Source organism: Brachypodium distachyon, chromosome 1, assembly GCF_000005505.3.
Source record: "Brachypodium distachyon strain Bd21 chromosome 1, Brachypodium_distachyon_v3.0, whole genome shotgun sequence".
Taxonomy (NCBI): domain Eukaryota; kingdom Viridiplantae; phylum Streptophyta; class Magnoliopsida; order Poales; family Poaceae; genus Brachypodium; species Brachypodium distachyon.
Window position 1 is genome coordinate 74,001,198 of NC_016131.3, and position 14,297 is coordinate 74,015,494.

The window sequence follows — 14,297 nt, forward strand, 5'->3', positions numbered from 1 at the left end:
CTCGATCTCCTCAGCCTTCCAGGTTTACAACCCCAAACAGGAAGAAACAGTAAGCAGAGCGTGTCATCAAAGTATAAAAGGCCATCTTGGCCCACTATTAGCCCAGTGAACATTTGGGCCGTTTGTACGCGGGCCAGATGACTATTCACCGGACCCATCGAGAAGAACCAAACCCAGCCCAATGTAAATTCACATGAAATAAAACCAATACGATCTGTCTATTTCCAAACCCAAGCCCCCTTCTTCCGCTTCTCGCCTTGTCCGGTTCTCCCCCCTCCGCTTCCCCCTCTCTCTCTAGGGTTTTACCCCAAGCCCTAGCGCGATCCGGCAGCAAGCATGGACGTGGAGGGCGAGGTCTCGGCGGCGGCGGCCGCTGCGGTGACGAACGGCCTGGGCGGCGCGGAGCCCTCCCCGGCGCCGCTGTCCGCCGAGCAGCTCGACGTGGAGGCGTACGCGGCGCAGTACTCGGGCCGGACACGCCTGCTGCGCCTCCTGTTCATCGCCGAGAGGTGCGGCGTGGAGGCGGTCGAGCTCGAGGCGCTGCGGATGGCGTTCGACGAGGCCAGGAAGCGCGATGACACGCTGCTCTACCGCGACGCCGCGCACAGGATCAAGGGCCGCCTCGGCCCGGCCTACCGCTACGACCAGGCGTGGGTCGACTCCGTACACCGCCGCGCCGATCAGCGCAAGGAGAAGCTCGACAACGAGCTCAACGGATACAGGGTGCGGAAACCCTCCCCCACCTAACCTTCTGCTATGATTATTACTTGTCCGAGATTGCTTATGATTGCGTAGGCTGTGTTGTTTAACGCACTGCCTGCTATGCGTAGGACTGTTAATTGCTTTTTGTGAGAATATGCCTTATTTATAATTTACATGAGTATATTATATAATGTGTTTGCTTATTTTTGTGCAATTGTGGGATAGCATTTTGCGCTGTGCTGACGAGTGAGTAAATTGTGCTTACCCTGCACTTTGTTTTCCTGTTTGGTTTACATGGTGATGATATCGTACATTAACCATGTGAATATCGTACGTTAACCATGTGAAATTTCTGTGGATGTAATCTCTTTGGTATTTGCTGTGTTTAGGAAGTTTATCCTTTTGCCTAACGGAATTCTTACATGATAACAACCGCTCAGTGGTATATCTAGTGATTTTTTGTCAGAGGAAGCAGGGTAAAAACAAGATACAGAGGAATATGGGGGAGAGAGGAATCATTTCCCAGTTTGTTAGCTGCCGTCTTTTTTGTTTCTGTGACCAGTTGGTTCTTTAATATAGGCAAAAACACTAGTGTTTCAGCTTGGCATGGTCTCCCAAGCCTCGCGAGTTATTAATTCACTTCTATGGTGACATCATATGTGTATCAAACTAGTGACTCTGCAATTTATGTATTTTCTTTAAATGCAGACCAACCTTATCAAAGAGAGCATCAGAATGGGTTATAACGACATTGGTGACTTCTACTATGCTCATGGCCAGCTGTCAGACGCATTCAAGAACTATATCCGGACACGTGACTATTGTACGACTTCCAAGCATGTAGTTCAGATGTGTATGAATGTTATTCTGGTTAGCATTGAGTTGGGACAGTTTGCACATGTTACCAATTATGTCAGCAAAGCAGAGCAAACCCCAGACACCTTGGATGGTATCCCTCTCGCAAAATTGCGAGCAGCTGCAGGATTAGCCTACTTGAAAACAAAGAAATATAAACTTTCTGCCCGTAAGGTTTGTCTCCCAGAAGTTCTGTTCTTTTTATTCGTTGTTGTTTTTGTTTTGTGCTGAGCTTTTCTTGTGCCTGTAAACTTGTAAGTCAATATTCTTTAGATCATATCAATTCCTATTTATGAGTCTGATTTATGCTTGAATTTAAGTGCAGCATTCAATTTAATCTTTATGGGTGGTACTTGTATGTTTCTAGATCTGTCTGTGCAGCACTTTTCTCCTATGCTAGCAGTACATTCTTGATAGACCCACACTTCTTTAAAGTTATCCATGAAATGCATTGATTACTTGTTCTAATCGCACTAAACAGACAAGCTGATTTGCATGATTGTTTACTTCTCTGTGAAGTTACTGTTGGAGAGTCATTGTAAATAAAATCAAGTATGAATAATCACTTGTGTATCACTATTTCCACTATTGTAAGCATCAGTAACATTCCCAGAATTTCCCAGACAGCTACAGATAGCTAGGATTTTTTTTTTTGCACTTTAACGTGAATTTAATTTACTTTAAGTTGCAAGTGTGCAGAATAAATAAGTACATTTTTTTTCCAACAAGTAGTTGAGGGCTTCAGGCGCATATGGGTGTGCATCACAACCCATTTATAGATAATGTGATGCCCATAACAATGAATTGTTTACCAACCGAGTTCTTGTGTTTTTGTCTAGTAAGCTAGTATAAAGTATTCTTTGCTGAAATTTCCCTTCCCTTGAAGTTTCTTGAGACAGGACCTGAGCTAGGAAGCAACTATTCTGAAGTCATAGCTCCGCAAGATGTGGCTGTCTATGGTGCCCTTTGTGCACTTGCTTCTTTTGATCGTTCAGACCTGAAGGTTCACCACTTGCTATCTTTTGCTGGGTGCCTTTTGTACTGCTATGCGTAACATGATCTTTTTTTTACAGAGCAAAGTTATTGACAATGTTAACTTCCGTAATTTTCTGGAGCTGGTGCCTGAAGTAAGGGAGCTGGTCAATGATTTCTATTCTAGGTATGATTATTGTTACAGCTTTAAGTGTTTTATTGTTCTTGGCCAACTTTTCTGGGTGGTTGTTGTTTACTTGTTCACACATTTATTGCTCTTATATCATACATGTAGTCATGTAGATGTAGAATAAGAATTTTCTGCTGTTTATTTTTTTCTGAATAATCGAAGTAAAACGGGAATATATATTTTCACATCAATACACTTTATGTTTGAGGAGTTGTTACTATGGACCAATTGAAATATTCTCTCTCCGAACTAATGGCCATAGTAACCACTTGTTGGGATGCCCTTAGTTGCAATGCCACATTAGTCACATATAGAAACAGCAGCAGAATAGATAGATGTCACATAAACAGTCATTTCTTGACAATGTGTTAAGTGACTTAAGTCTTGAATAGCCTTTTAGCTTGCGTCTTCAGATTGAACTCTTTGATGGATAGAGGGTTTCCTTCAATTGTATACCTTATTTTCTACAGTATGGATTATTGTACCTTTCAGTTTCTAATGCCTTTAATATGATGCATGGTATGTCAAGTTGCTGGAACCTGGTGGTCTTGCGACCCTGTTGTGCCCTTTTTTCATTCCAAATTTGGGTTTCAGATCTTTTTAGTATAAACATTTGTTTGTTGAACTCTGCAAGATTAGGTTACAGTTTTTACACAATCAATTTGTGTTATATATGCTAACCATGAAAATCATCAAACCAGTCGCTATGGATCATGCTTGGAGCACCTTGAGAAGCTAAAGCCAAATCTCCTTCTGGATATTCATCTGCATGAACATCTGGAGACTCTGTACAAGGATATTCGCCACAAAGCTATCATACAGTACACACTTCCATTTATATCTGTTGATCTTAACACAATGGCTGATGCTTTCAAGACCTCTGTGTCCTTGTTGGAGAAAGAGCTGGCTGCACTGATCACTGAGAACAAAATACAGGTACTTCAAGATCTGTCATCTTACATAACTAGATAATTCAGCTTATTTTTTGAGCTGCTTCTGTCTGAAATTTTTGCAGGCTCGAATTGATTCCCACAACAAGATTCTGTATGCAAGGCATGCTGACCAAAGAAATGCAACTTTCCAACGCGCCCTCCAAACCGGCAACGAGTTTGAGACAGATGTTAAGGCTATGCTTCTGAGGGCTAACCTCATCAGACATGATTTCAACCAAAGAGCTGCCTCTGGACAAAGGAAGATATGAACTTCTGATGCTGAAGAATGGCTGTCTGCTTCTCCTTTTGGAAATAGCTTTTCTTTTGGCAACAAAGGGTGCTTGGCCCATAGAGAGGATTCGGTGATGAACTGCCCTGGTGGCTGAGCAATCTAGTTTGTTTGGATGCACATCCTTTTTGTTTGCTCTTAGCTAATGTTCCTGGCGTAAACGGTTCTGAACAGTTATGCATCTGGAGATATGATATACAGATCTACCATGTTTGTTTTTAGTCCAATCTTAAGATCTGAAGTGTTTGAATGCTTACTGCCGCAGTCGTGCATCCGGCGGGGGACACGGCCGAAATGTCAACTTATAATGTGGTGGTTCGCATGTTGATCACATTTCTTTATGCGTTCTTGACTGCTGTGATCACCTAGTATCTAGTATAGTTGCATTGATTACTAATCTCGATCAAGATTTTAATATCACCGTTCGCCAGCCAAATGGAATCTCCCACGTGTGCCAACCGAGTCTTGCTCGCTACTCTTTTAACATAAAAATGCTTGTGCAACTGGTAGTGTGAGGAAGACGAGCTGTACAGCCCATTGCTTGTCCGCTGACCCAAAGGATGGCACACATGAGTTGGAAGCAAATCTTGCACATGGAGGGGCAGACAGATCAGAGATTCCAATCCCCCAATGATAGTTTTCATTACAAAGAATAAATCAAATCGACAAGAGATAAGACCCCCCCAGCGAGGTCCTGTCTGTCTACAGTATGCATCCAATCAAACAGCCTTATCCTTTAATCTATATCTACAGATATAAACGGGAAAAATATGTGGGGTTCGAATACGATAGGAAGAGCGACACGGGAAAGAGAGAAAGAAAGAAGCAGCAAAATGTCCGGTGGTGTCTCTTGCTCAGTTTGCGCAGGTCCATCTGGCTGTGGGCACGCAGCTGAGGTAGTGGCACCAGTGGCAGCTGCTGTTGGCGTTCACCCCGCGGAACACCATCGCCAAGCCAGCCGCGAACCTGCAAAACGAAAGGTTCCAACGCAATCATCAGAATAAAATTCAGAGCACGGAAAGAATGGGGTTCCCTTGATAGCCAACTTCACCGACAGACAGAGCAGAAAACACTGCTTAGTTTAATTTAGTGCGTAGTTGTTGAGACATCAAAAATACTAGCATTGTGTGGTTTAAAATGAAGAATATATAGCATGTTGTGCTCTAGGTTGGTGGAGAAAAAAGTGACCCGGACACGTTCATTTTGGAAGAAGAAGAAGAAGAAGAAGGAGGCCAGCTACGCACTCCTAATTAAGATAATAATCTGATTAAAGGATGTATAATAAAAGAGCAAAGCTGGTGCTCTGTGTTTGCCTGCCTCCTGTCAGTTCACATGAGAGTTTCTAACTGGAACCTGGGTGCGCCGCAGGCTAGTTGGCGCATCAAATCTTTCAATGCGTGTACATGTGGAGCAAGCAAGCAAGCAGGCACGCACCAAACTAAGCACCTAACCCTTTATCTCTAGCGCTTCCCCTTTTCCCTTTTGCGAAACAGTAACAACAACTCTAGTTTCATTGTCCTTAGATCAGTACTCAAAAGAGGTAAATTCACTGGGCACTGATAGTCAACAAACACGGCTATAAGCATTGAAGGATTCATGCACTGCCCGTCAAAACTTACTAAAGCTCACTACTGGTAATGGAGACTTACCCAATGACGCCAAGAAGCAGGGCGACGGCCATGAGAACCCACTGGTAAAGCAGGTACTTCCGGGAGGTGCAGGGGGTTCCAGCCGGGAGGCTGTAGCGCTCCATCCACCCGTAATGCGGCCTCATGAGCACGACGAAGCCGAGCAGGAACCCGGCCAGGAACCCTCCGATGTGGGCGAAGTTGTTGACGTGCGGCAGGATGCCCAGCACGAGGTTGACCGTGATCACGAACAGCAGCGTCATCACGGCCGCCACCTTGTTGGTGTAGATGGTCCAGTTGGTCAGCAACTCCGACAGCATCGCCCCCAGGAGCCCGAACAGGGCGCCGGAAGCTCCGACGGAGATGGATGTCCTGATGAACAGCGACGACAGCACGCTGCCGCCGATTCCTGAGAGCAGGTAGATCGCCCCGATCCTCACTGCAAATGCAAGGCAAGCAAAGGAATTCAGCGAGATTGCAATGAAATGAAGCATGGATTTTGAGTAATTTTGGATGTTTGTTTAAACGTACCGTAGCCGAACTGCTGCTCGAGGCGGAGGCCGATGAAGAGGAGGCTGAGCATGTTGGCGAGGAGGTGGAGGATGCCGGCGTGGAGCCACATGCAGGAGAGGAGGCGCCAGCCCTGGTGGCTGTGCACCACCTTGTCCCACACCAGGGCGCCCATCTTCTCCAGCCTGCACATACCACAAGTACAAAAACCGTCAGGTCACCATACCGTATATGGAAGTAGCGGTTGTGCCGCTACTGGCCCCAATTAATACAGGCCAAAACCAGGTCATTTGTACTACTAGTACTTGAGCTGATGCTGGTGGTGGTGTCCTACTTGTGTCTTTACAGGTGATATCTGACTCATTGATGATCTGTAGAAAGTATGGCTTTTTTTTTCCGGTGGATCTGAATTATGAACTGAACCAATAATCGGCGAGTTGTTGGGCTGGTTTGTTTTCAGGGCAATAACGTTGTCAAGAGAGAACAGAACATCTGAGTGAACAGCCCTACTAGTACTACTTGAGCACTGCTTGCTTTCTTGATCCCAACAGGAAAACAGATGAAACAGTGATACTCTGCTGTTTGCAAGACGTATATATACAGAGCAGAAAAGGAAACCAGTTAAGCCCCCGATAAATTCTTAACGAACGGAGCATCTAGCTAGCAGTACTAGTAATCACTAATCAAAGAAAGAAAGGAAGGAAGACGGGAAAGGAGAATGGATTAGTATTCGTACGTGGCGGAGGAAGGGCCGAGGAGCGGGTTCTGGCGGAGCGGCTGGAAGGAGAAGCGGCCGAGGAAGCCGGCGACGCACTGCTGCTGCTGCTTGCTGCCGCCACGGGTGCCTGTGTTGGCGTTGTGGGCGGGGCAGTTGTTGTAGTACATGGTGATGGCGAAGACGACGATGTTGGCGACGAGGATGGAGGGCACGAGCCACGGCGTCCACTCCCGCTCCCCTTCGTGCTGCGGGTACAGCGGCGCCGGCACCACCTTCCCTCCCTGCTTCCCTCCCTTCTCCACGTCCGCCCTCGACGCCATTGATTCACCCACTGTTCTTCCTCTCGTGCTTGGTTGATTTGGAGAGGAGGAGGCTTTTGGGAGTGTGATGAGAAGGAAGGAAGACACGGACGGGGAGAGGAGTGGGAGAGAATAAATAGAGCTTGGAGACTTGCAACGGGGTTGTTTCGCTGGCCGGTCCCGTGTCCTCACATCGTGTCGTGTGTAATGTGTGACCCAGATCGATGTGCTGTGTGGGCAAAGGCCCAGGCAGGCGACGCGGTTTCATTGGTCCGGTTCCTTCCTCGATCTGCTTCGGTTGACCGTGCTCGGCCGATTGGTCCCCTAGGAGAAAAATCGACGGCCCTGATCGACGCAAAATGTCAAACGTGTGGATCTGGTTTCACCGTGTGGGCTGTCAGGCAGTTTTTTTTATATACTTTTTCGGTTTGGTGTGGGTTCACTTTCTGCTGTCGATTTTGCATTTGCTGATGGTATTTTTCTCTGGGAGTTAATGCTGCCGCTACATTTGTTAGATGGGCACTGCTAGAGTAGTATCGACTTCTTTAGCAGCCGCGCCTGCAGCTACTAATCTCAGTCAGGCACAGCCGCACAGGTAACGAACGAAAATTTCTTGCTGTTTCTGTTCAGCAGTAGATTCTTCCTTTTTTCTTTTCTTTTCTGGGAGAGGCAACTAACTGTCTGGCTTAACATGGCACATTGATACATCCGGCGTGATGCCGTGATGTGGCTTTGAGCGGCTGTTTCAATTCACACCTTACATTTCTTATTCTTCGATCGGCTACAAGCCTACAATTGTGTTGTATACAGTGTTGCATCCCCCGATCAATCAATCGAACATGGAAGGTAAGCTAGCTGCACACTCCGTCAGTGCGAATATCACCTCCCATTCGTCTCATCACAACATCCTAACCAGGCTAACGATGCAATCATGCCGTGTTTTTTTTCCGGGGAATCATGCCGTGTGTTCATTTACATATATCCTGCGGGAATTCGTTGCGAGACTTGCGGCGCATAAGAAGACGGATGAGTAAGCAAACAATGGGCGCATATATGCATGTGCAATGATGAGAAAGTAGCAGCGAGTGGCGCCACTCGGTTTCCTTTTTCTTTTTCCGCCCAACGGTTGGCACCGACGGGCAGCGTGTACGCAATGCGGCAGCTTCCTGGACTTCCTTCCTTCCTTCCTTCCTTGGAGAAAAAGCAGAGCAAACACCAAACCGGTCACGGGCGCGTTCTGTCCCGTGGTTTGTGCATCGACCGGTGCCACTGACGCCGGCGCATGAGAAACTTGCGGGAGAATACACGACTCACACGCATTCTCGCTGGTTCTGACAAGATACGAGAGGGGCATAAAAACGTTGGCTATTCGCGTTTATGAATTACGAGTGCTGCGGCTACACACTGATTGTGCGGAGCTTAGAAAGGAAGGCTGTTCTTTTCTCCGTGGTGGTTAGCCGGAGCTGTGGTACTACATGGTACGCCTTGATTGATCATCGTTTTTGCAGGGGCTGAATATTGGTAAGATGATATCACTGCGTGGAACGGAAAGGGACCGAAAACGGCCACGGTAGGTGGACGCGCCCGCGCTCAGCTTGGCAAGAATCGCAATCAATCAGAATACTCCTGCATGAGATCGTATCATTCCAGGCAGCTGCATCTGATGCGTGTAACCATCATTTTAAGCCAATCAATCAAGGCAGGCGATGCCGTGTCACAGCTTAGCCTAGCCTGTCTAAACTGGCGCCACGTACGCCATCATCGTCGTTAATCAGTCCACCACCACCATGCAGAACAAGTGACCTTGCTTTTTATAATGCGCTCTGCACAAACAGGTAATAGACGCAGCACTTTGTATAGTTTCTCTTTTTTATTTTATTTTTAGAGAAACAGTTTCTCTTTTTTATAGTCCTTTTTATAATGAGCTTTTTTTTTTTTGAGCGACATGAGCTTTGCCCGAACAGAAGAGAAGCGAACAAAACCGGCGGCCGATGTAGCAGGCCCGCAGATGCTTTGGGAATGGAATCGAGTCCACGGGTAACGAAGCGAGGGCGACTACCAGCCGAACCCGGCCCATCACGTACAAGTAAGAACCGACACCGGACCGGCCCGACAAATGAAAGGCCCCGACACACGCTACGGCGGGCCACAGCCCACAGCCAGCCAACAATCCAAAAGAAGAAAGGAAACGCGTGGCTAAGTTTTTTTTTTTTCACCGAGGCATGGCAGACAAGATGAATGAACATTTGCCAAAATTTAGCAGTCCAAGGTGATCTAACCAGCGAATCCACACCGACGCATTCGGACGAAAAGGATCTATGTACATTTTTAAAATGCACAAAAAAATTGGACAATGGGCTGGGTTGCGCCGACAACATGGGCCCGCATCCCATGTTGAGAATATTTTTTTTTAAAGATCCAGCAAGAGCTGGCTTCCCATGTATTAACAGGTAGAAGTAAGCACATATTTGCGTACGCGGGCATCCAGGCCACGTGATTTTCGCGACGAAAAAACAGTTCATCTTACACCACCATTTCATCTATAACACCGATCTCTAAATCAGAGATTTACCCAACCGCCATAGAATAAATCAATGTACTGGAAGAACACCTACTATGCTTCAGCATCATATGTTCTGAGCTGCTGCTGCTGATCACTGCGGCTATGCTGGACCCTCAGCCGAAAAGGGTCCTAAGAACGGTGTCTCCTAGCCCGGGAACAGGCGACATGAAGTGCCCGACTCCTGGGAGCTCATGGTAGTTCACCCAGCTGAGCTGGCTGGCGAGGTGTCTCTGCAGCACCACCGGCACCAGCCCGTCCTCGTCGCCCTGCCAGATGTGGACTGGGCATGGCGGCTTCGGCAGGCTCATCGGATCGAACTCCCACTTGCCAAACATTACCATCATGTCGCGGTAGTACGACTCGTGGATGCCTTGCTGCGTCGCCAGCTCCATCTTCTGCAAAATCAAAGGAAACGGTCGAGCAAGATCAGAAGCATGCCCACTGATGACATTGTAGATGTCAAATGTAAATCTGGGAGATGAGGGTGACCTTCTGGAAGGTGCCGTCAGCTTTCATGTTGCTGCGGATCTCGGCGTCACGCTTGTTTGGGAGCGGGGTGGTGCCGGCAATGACGGTGGAAGTTGGGAGCCAGCTCTGCTCCATCCACCAGTGGAGGATGCCGGGGGCGTGGTGCGACACACGCAGCGCCCATTGGTCGCCCACCTCCTGCTTGTTGTACACCTCCGCAGCGAGATCGGCTGGGAACCCAGGCCACCAGTAGTTCACCACCGGTGCCATCATTGCAGCTCCAGCAATCCTGCACACATTGATCCCCATTTATCAAACACGTTCTTACACAAACCAATAGACAGTTTCGTTTGTCAACACATTCTTGGAACCAACTCTGATGCATACCTATCAGGGATGTACTTGAGGGCGCCCCAGACGGCATGGCATCCGAGGGAAATGCCGATCACGTAGAATTTAGATCCCAACCCTAGTGCGTCCGCAAGCTCCTCGACATCGAGCGCGGCGCTCTTGACAGATCGGTTGGGGTTCGGGTCGCTCTCGCCATAACCGGCACGATCAAAACCCACCATGTACACACCTAGCTCTTCAGCCACTTCCTGGAAAGCCGTATTGGGTTCACCCGTTAGTGTATGACACAACGCAAAGTGAATGGAGAAAACCAGACATTTTATTACGGAGTACTAGTTTACTAATTGTCAAATGAGCAAATTGATACTACTACTTCGCAGAAAAAGAACTAATCAGCATTGACATATCGAGAGTTTAGAGGAAACGTTCGGCGTATGACATGGTCATATAAATGATTGTCAGTTAGGCAATTGACAAGCTAGAACTATCTAAAAACCTGTAGATGGCATTGCAAGGATTAGCCACGACAGCAAGCGATCCCAATTAAAAATGAATTAGTCTTATAGAGGAGGGTTAGCTTGGATTCCAATTCTCTTGGAAACTAATCAACTAGTCTAAAAATTTCGGCATTGCAAATCCAATCCTTGATGCATATATGCTCTGCTCTGAATGTTCTGACACGATGTTTTCAGTGGACTATCCCCAATCCTGCCAAATCCATCCAGTAAAAAAAATCGTTCGCTTCGTAAAGACTACAAGCTCGTCATCCTCACACCATCGAGCAACAGGTAAAACCGAAATCTGCTTCGCGGATAGCATTGCAGGCCGACGAACAGAGCACCCGAGAATCGTGGAGGACGACAACTAACCGGCGAGGCGCGGAGGGTGTCGAGGCGAGAGCCGGAGAAGCCGTGGGAGAAGACGACCTTGAACCGCGCGTCCTCCTTGCGCACGCCGGACTCGGCATAGGCGAGGTGCCGCCCGTCCCTGAGCGTTACCCTGGGCGCCGTCACGGGCGGGCCGCCGGGCGCCCCGCAGATCCGCGGCGGCGGCGGCGGCTTCACGGCCCGGTAGATCCACCTCCCCAGCGCGCCCATTAGCGGGCCCATCGGGGACGACGACGACGACCCCGCCGAGCCCCTCTTCGCGCCGCAGCTCAGCACCGGCGCCCTCGACAGCAGCTCCATTGCCGCCGGCACAAGCGCTACCAAACTGCTGCTGCCGCCGCGCAATGGACGGATGGATTTGGGATGGACCCGACAAGACCACTTCTCGCCGGTCGGTGGTGCTAATTGGGAAGGAGGACTAGGAAGGAAAGTAGTAGAAGGAGTTGTGGGCGACGGCACCGCGGATCCAGCCTCGGCGAAGCTGCCATTTTTATTTCCCCTCCTCCCGCATCACGGGACGTGACAGCTTACGGACCATCTAGAAGGCTGGAACTATGTGTGTGTAGCGTCTAGAAGAGCTGCCTGCCTGACTCGGCGCTTGGCCACGGGGAAGTTTCTTTTCCTGGCTGGAGAAATGATCAACTTTCTGGCCGTGGAAATCTTCAGGGCCTGCTGGCCTATATCGTAAATGAAGGATAGTGCCACGCACATTGGCTGAAGAAGAAAGAAGAAAGAAGAAAGAAGAAGATACCGGCGAATCCGGCCAAGATTTCCGGGCCAAGACAAAAGTTTTTTCGTTTCTTTTACGTGACACTTTGCGCGGCTCTGAAGGAAGCTGCTGCTTTGGCTGCGAACTCTCGCTCTCTGTCCTTTCACTACAATACTGCTTTGCTTGCTTACGTACTTGTGAAGACTGCAAAGACGTGTATGTTGTTACGCGTCTTCGTCTTGGTGTGCTGGTACGTAGCTGGAAGGAGAAGAATATACGAGCTAGGAGCTACCATGTGGCAGTGGCTGCTTAGCAAGAACGATCACATGGTTTTGTTCGGTATACCAATCAATCATCAATCAATGTCCTTTTCTCGTTTCCCTAGCTTGGGAAAAAATTGCTCTATTATTGGCTAACTCGATCCAGGGTTTGGTTTCTCAACTCTCTTGCCAGAATGCTCAAACTTATTTTTCTTTGGAAAAAGAAACCGGACAAGTTGATCATTGGCTTAAAAAAAATGTACGTACGGTGCGACCGACGTCCCTGACAGTGGTTTCAAAGTTCAAACACGTATTTTAAGCTAGCTGAATAAATTCATCGATTTTTCGCTCAAAGCAACATTTCAGCTTTTCATGTGTATGCTCTAACTAATAACTGCCATATAATTAAAAAACGAACATGAAAATGGAAAAGATTAAGAAGCTGACAGCAACTGCGACCTACCAACAAACTGGCTTAAACGACTTTTTCCCAGGACTTTGGCACGAGAAAGAGACGCTAGCTGCCTCGCCAAACAACCGGCCGGTCGATGATCGATTCCCTTTGATTGCAAGCTACTAGACGCCATTGAATGTCGGAATCGAGCAGCTCATTCGGACATACGTAGCCAACTGGTTTTTTTTACTACAGTAGGAGTTTTAATTCTTATTATTGTTGATCAGCTCTGCTTGGTTTAGGCAACCGACGATGGACAGTCGCAATCACGACCTGGATCAGCTGAACTAATCAACGACGCGCTAACAAACGTACGTACCCATGGAGTACACAACAAGACTCTTCTTTAATCACAAGCTAGCTAGCTAGTTCAACGCAGAAAAAGAAAGAAAGAAAAGTTTCCATAGGCTCTCGCTAGCTCTACTCTCAGAAGAGAATACATGCATGAGCATGATTACATCTATATGGGGACAAGATTAAAATTAGCTACTCGCTCAAGGAATCTTAACTGGGAGCCCCGATCACGGCCGGCAAGGCAAAGCGTCCGTGGTGGCAGGCAGGCACGCGAAATGGTTACAGAAAGGAAAGCTGTCAGCCAGGGACACATGCAGATTGTTTGTAATTGCACATACCTGGGTGGCCCGGACGCTGTCCTCGCGGGAGCCGGTGAATCCGTGGGAGAAGACGACCTTGAACCGGGCCTGCTCCTTGGGCACGCCGCTCTCGCAGTAGGCCAGGCGTCTCCCGTCCTTGAGCGTGACTCTGGGCGCCGTAACGGGTGGCCCGCCGGGGGAGCCGCAGGGCTTGGGCGCCGGCGGGTCGGCCGCCCGGGACAGCCAGCCCAGCAGCGCGGCCGCCGGCGACGCCGCCATGCCGCTTCCGCCGCCCCGGCTCCGGGCCTCTTCGTCCCACACCTGCGGCATCGAGGTCACCCACATGGTCGATCGTCGAAACGGAAGGAAATGAAAGGAATTTGAAGCTCGTTTTGCTCTCGGGTAACGTTGCTTGTGGGCGAAGTGGTGTGGTTGTGGTGTTTCAGGACTTTGAGGCAGCTAGCGAGCGAGGCGAGCGTCGCTGGCTGGTTCTGCGCCGGTTACGCGGGTGGTTATATATACGGGCCGGGATGGCTTTGCTAGTACAGTAGTCGCCATAGGATGGGAAAGTGGTGGGTGGTGGGAGTTGGTGGGTCAGTGACCGGTCGAAGGAGCGATCGCCACTCAAGCTCAGACCACCTTCTTACCTACCCCTCGTCAAAAAAAAAGAAAATCTGACACGGCCCGATCCGGACGGCCGCTTAGCTTAACAGACAAAAGATTTGCCTCGTTTCACCGATAAAAGAACAAGTCAAAGGAAGTCGAAAGGATTGGCACGACTGCTGCCAACGTACGTATAGCAACGGAAAGAAAACGTATTCTTCCTTTTTGCTTGCTTAAATTAATTTTCCAAGACGCGAAACGATCGACATGCATAATGGTTGTTGTTGTTGTTGTTGGGTCAGTGGGGTGTGACC

At 48.5% G+C, this 14,297-nt stretch overlaps 3 protein-coding genes across 4 annotated transcripts; 1 reads left to right on the forward strand and 2 right to left on the reverse strand.

Moving 5' to 3' along the window:
• Nucleotides 1–41: 41 nt before the first annotated feature.
• LOC100824022 (COP9 signalosome complex subunit 1) lies at nucleotides 42–4,196 on the forward strand. Its single transcript, XM_003558923.4, has 6 exons — nucleotides 42–723; nucleotides 1,411–1,731; nucleotides 2,444–2,560; nucleotides 2,631–2,716; nucleotides 3,421–3,655; nucleotides 3,735–4,196. Exons 1-6 carry the CDS (start codon nucleotides 337–339, stop codon nucleotides 3,918–3,920), a joined length of 1,332 nt encoding a protein of 443 aa, XP_003558971.1. The 5' UTR covers nucleotides 42–336; the 3' UTR covers nucleotides 3,921–4,196.
• A 318-nt stretch (nucleotides 4,197–4,514) lies between these two features.
• LOC100824334 (RHOMBOID-like protein 2) lies at nucleotides 4,515–7,252 on the reverse strand. Its single transcript, XM_003558924.4, has 4 exons — nucleotides 6,815–7,252; nucleotides 6,100–6,263; nucleotides 5,590–6,007; nucleotides 4,515–4,906 (listed from the first exon to the last, which is right to left on the reverse strand). Exons 1-4 carry the CDS (start codon nucleotides 7,114–7,116, stop codon nucleotides 4,795–4,797), a joined length of 996 nt encoding a protein of 331 aa, XP_003558972.1. The 5' UTR covers nucleotides 7,117–7,252; the 3' UTR covers nucleotides 4,515–4,794.
• Nucleotides 7,253–9,498: 2,246 nt separating this feature from the next.
• Nucleotides 9,499–13,881, reverse strand: LOC100824638. 2 transcript variants are annotated; one of them, XM_003558926.4, is made up of 4 exons: nucleotides 13,420–13,881; nucleotides 10,514–10,725; nucleotides 10,148–10,415; nucleotides 9,499–10,053 (listed from the first exon to the last, which is right to left on the reverse strand). In XM_003558926.4, the coding sequence occupies exons 1-4, from the start codon at nucleotides 13,723–13,725 to the stop codon at nucleotides 9,772–9,774; spliced, it is 1,068 nt and encodes a 355-aa protein (XP_003558974.1). In that variant the 5' UTR covers nucleotides 13,726–13,881; the 3' UTR covers nucleotides 9,499–9,771. The 2 variants fall into 2 exon arrangements, with proteins under 2 accessions (XP_003558974.1, XP_003558973.1); XM_003558925.4 differs by lacking the exon at nucleotides 13,420–13,881 and adding an exon at nucleotides 11,347–13,183.
• Between the last annotated feature and the right edge of the window lie 416 nt (nucleotides 13,882–14,297).

What these genes read in the sequence shown, in the direction of transcription:
- LOC100824022 (XM_003558923.4), top strand. Translation starts at nt 337, where the DNA reads ATGGACGTGGAGGGCGAGGTCTCGGCGGCGGCGGCCGCTGCGGTGACG. An exon ending in TTGATCGTTCAGACCTGAAG is followed by an intron (nt 2,561 to 2,630) that starts GTTCACCACTTG and finishes TTTTTTTTACAG; the next exon opens with AGCAAAGTTATTGACAATGT. An exon ending in GTCAATGATTTCTATTCTAG is followed by an intron (nt 2,717 to 3,420) that starts GTATGATTATTG and finishes TCATCAAACCAG; the next exon opens with TCGCTATGGATCATGCTTGG.
- LOC100824334 (XM_003558924.4), bottom strand. Translation starts at nt 7,116, where the DNA reads ATGGCGTCGAGGGCGGACGTGGAGAAGGGAGGGAAGCAGGGAGGGAAG. An exon ending in CTCGGCCCTTCCTCCGCCAC is followed by an intron (nt 6,264 to 6,814) that starts GTACGAATACTA and finishes TGGTATGTGCAG; the next exon opens with GCTGGAGAAGATGGGCGCCC. An exon ending in CGAGCAGCAGTTCGGCTACG is followed by an intron (nt 6,008 to 6,099) that starts GTACGTTTAAAC and finishes TTGCATTTGCAG; the next exon opens with TGAGGATCGGGGCGATCTAC.
- LOC100824638 (XM_003558925.4), bottom strand. Translation starts at nt 11,664, where the DNA reads ATGGAGCTGCTGTCGAGGGCGCCGGTGCTGAGCTGCGGCGCGAAGAGG. An exon ending in CTCAAGTACATCCCTGATAG is followed by an intron (nt 10,416 to 10,513) that starts GTATGCATCAGA and finishes CAATGTGTGCAG; the next exon opens with GATTGCTGGAGCTGCAATGA. An exon ending in CTGACGGCACCTTCCAGAAG is followed by an intron (nt 10,054 to 10,147) that starts GTCACCCTCATC and finishes TTGATTTTGCAG; the next exon opens with AAGATGGAGCTGGCGACGCA.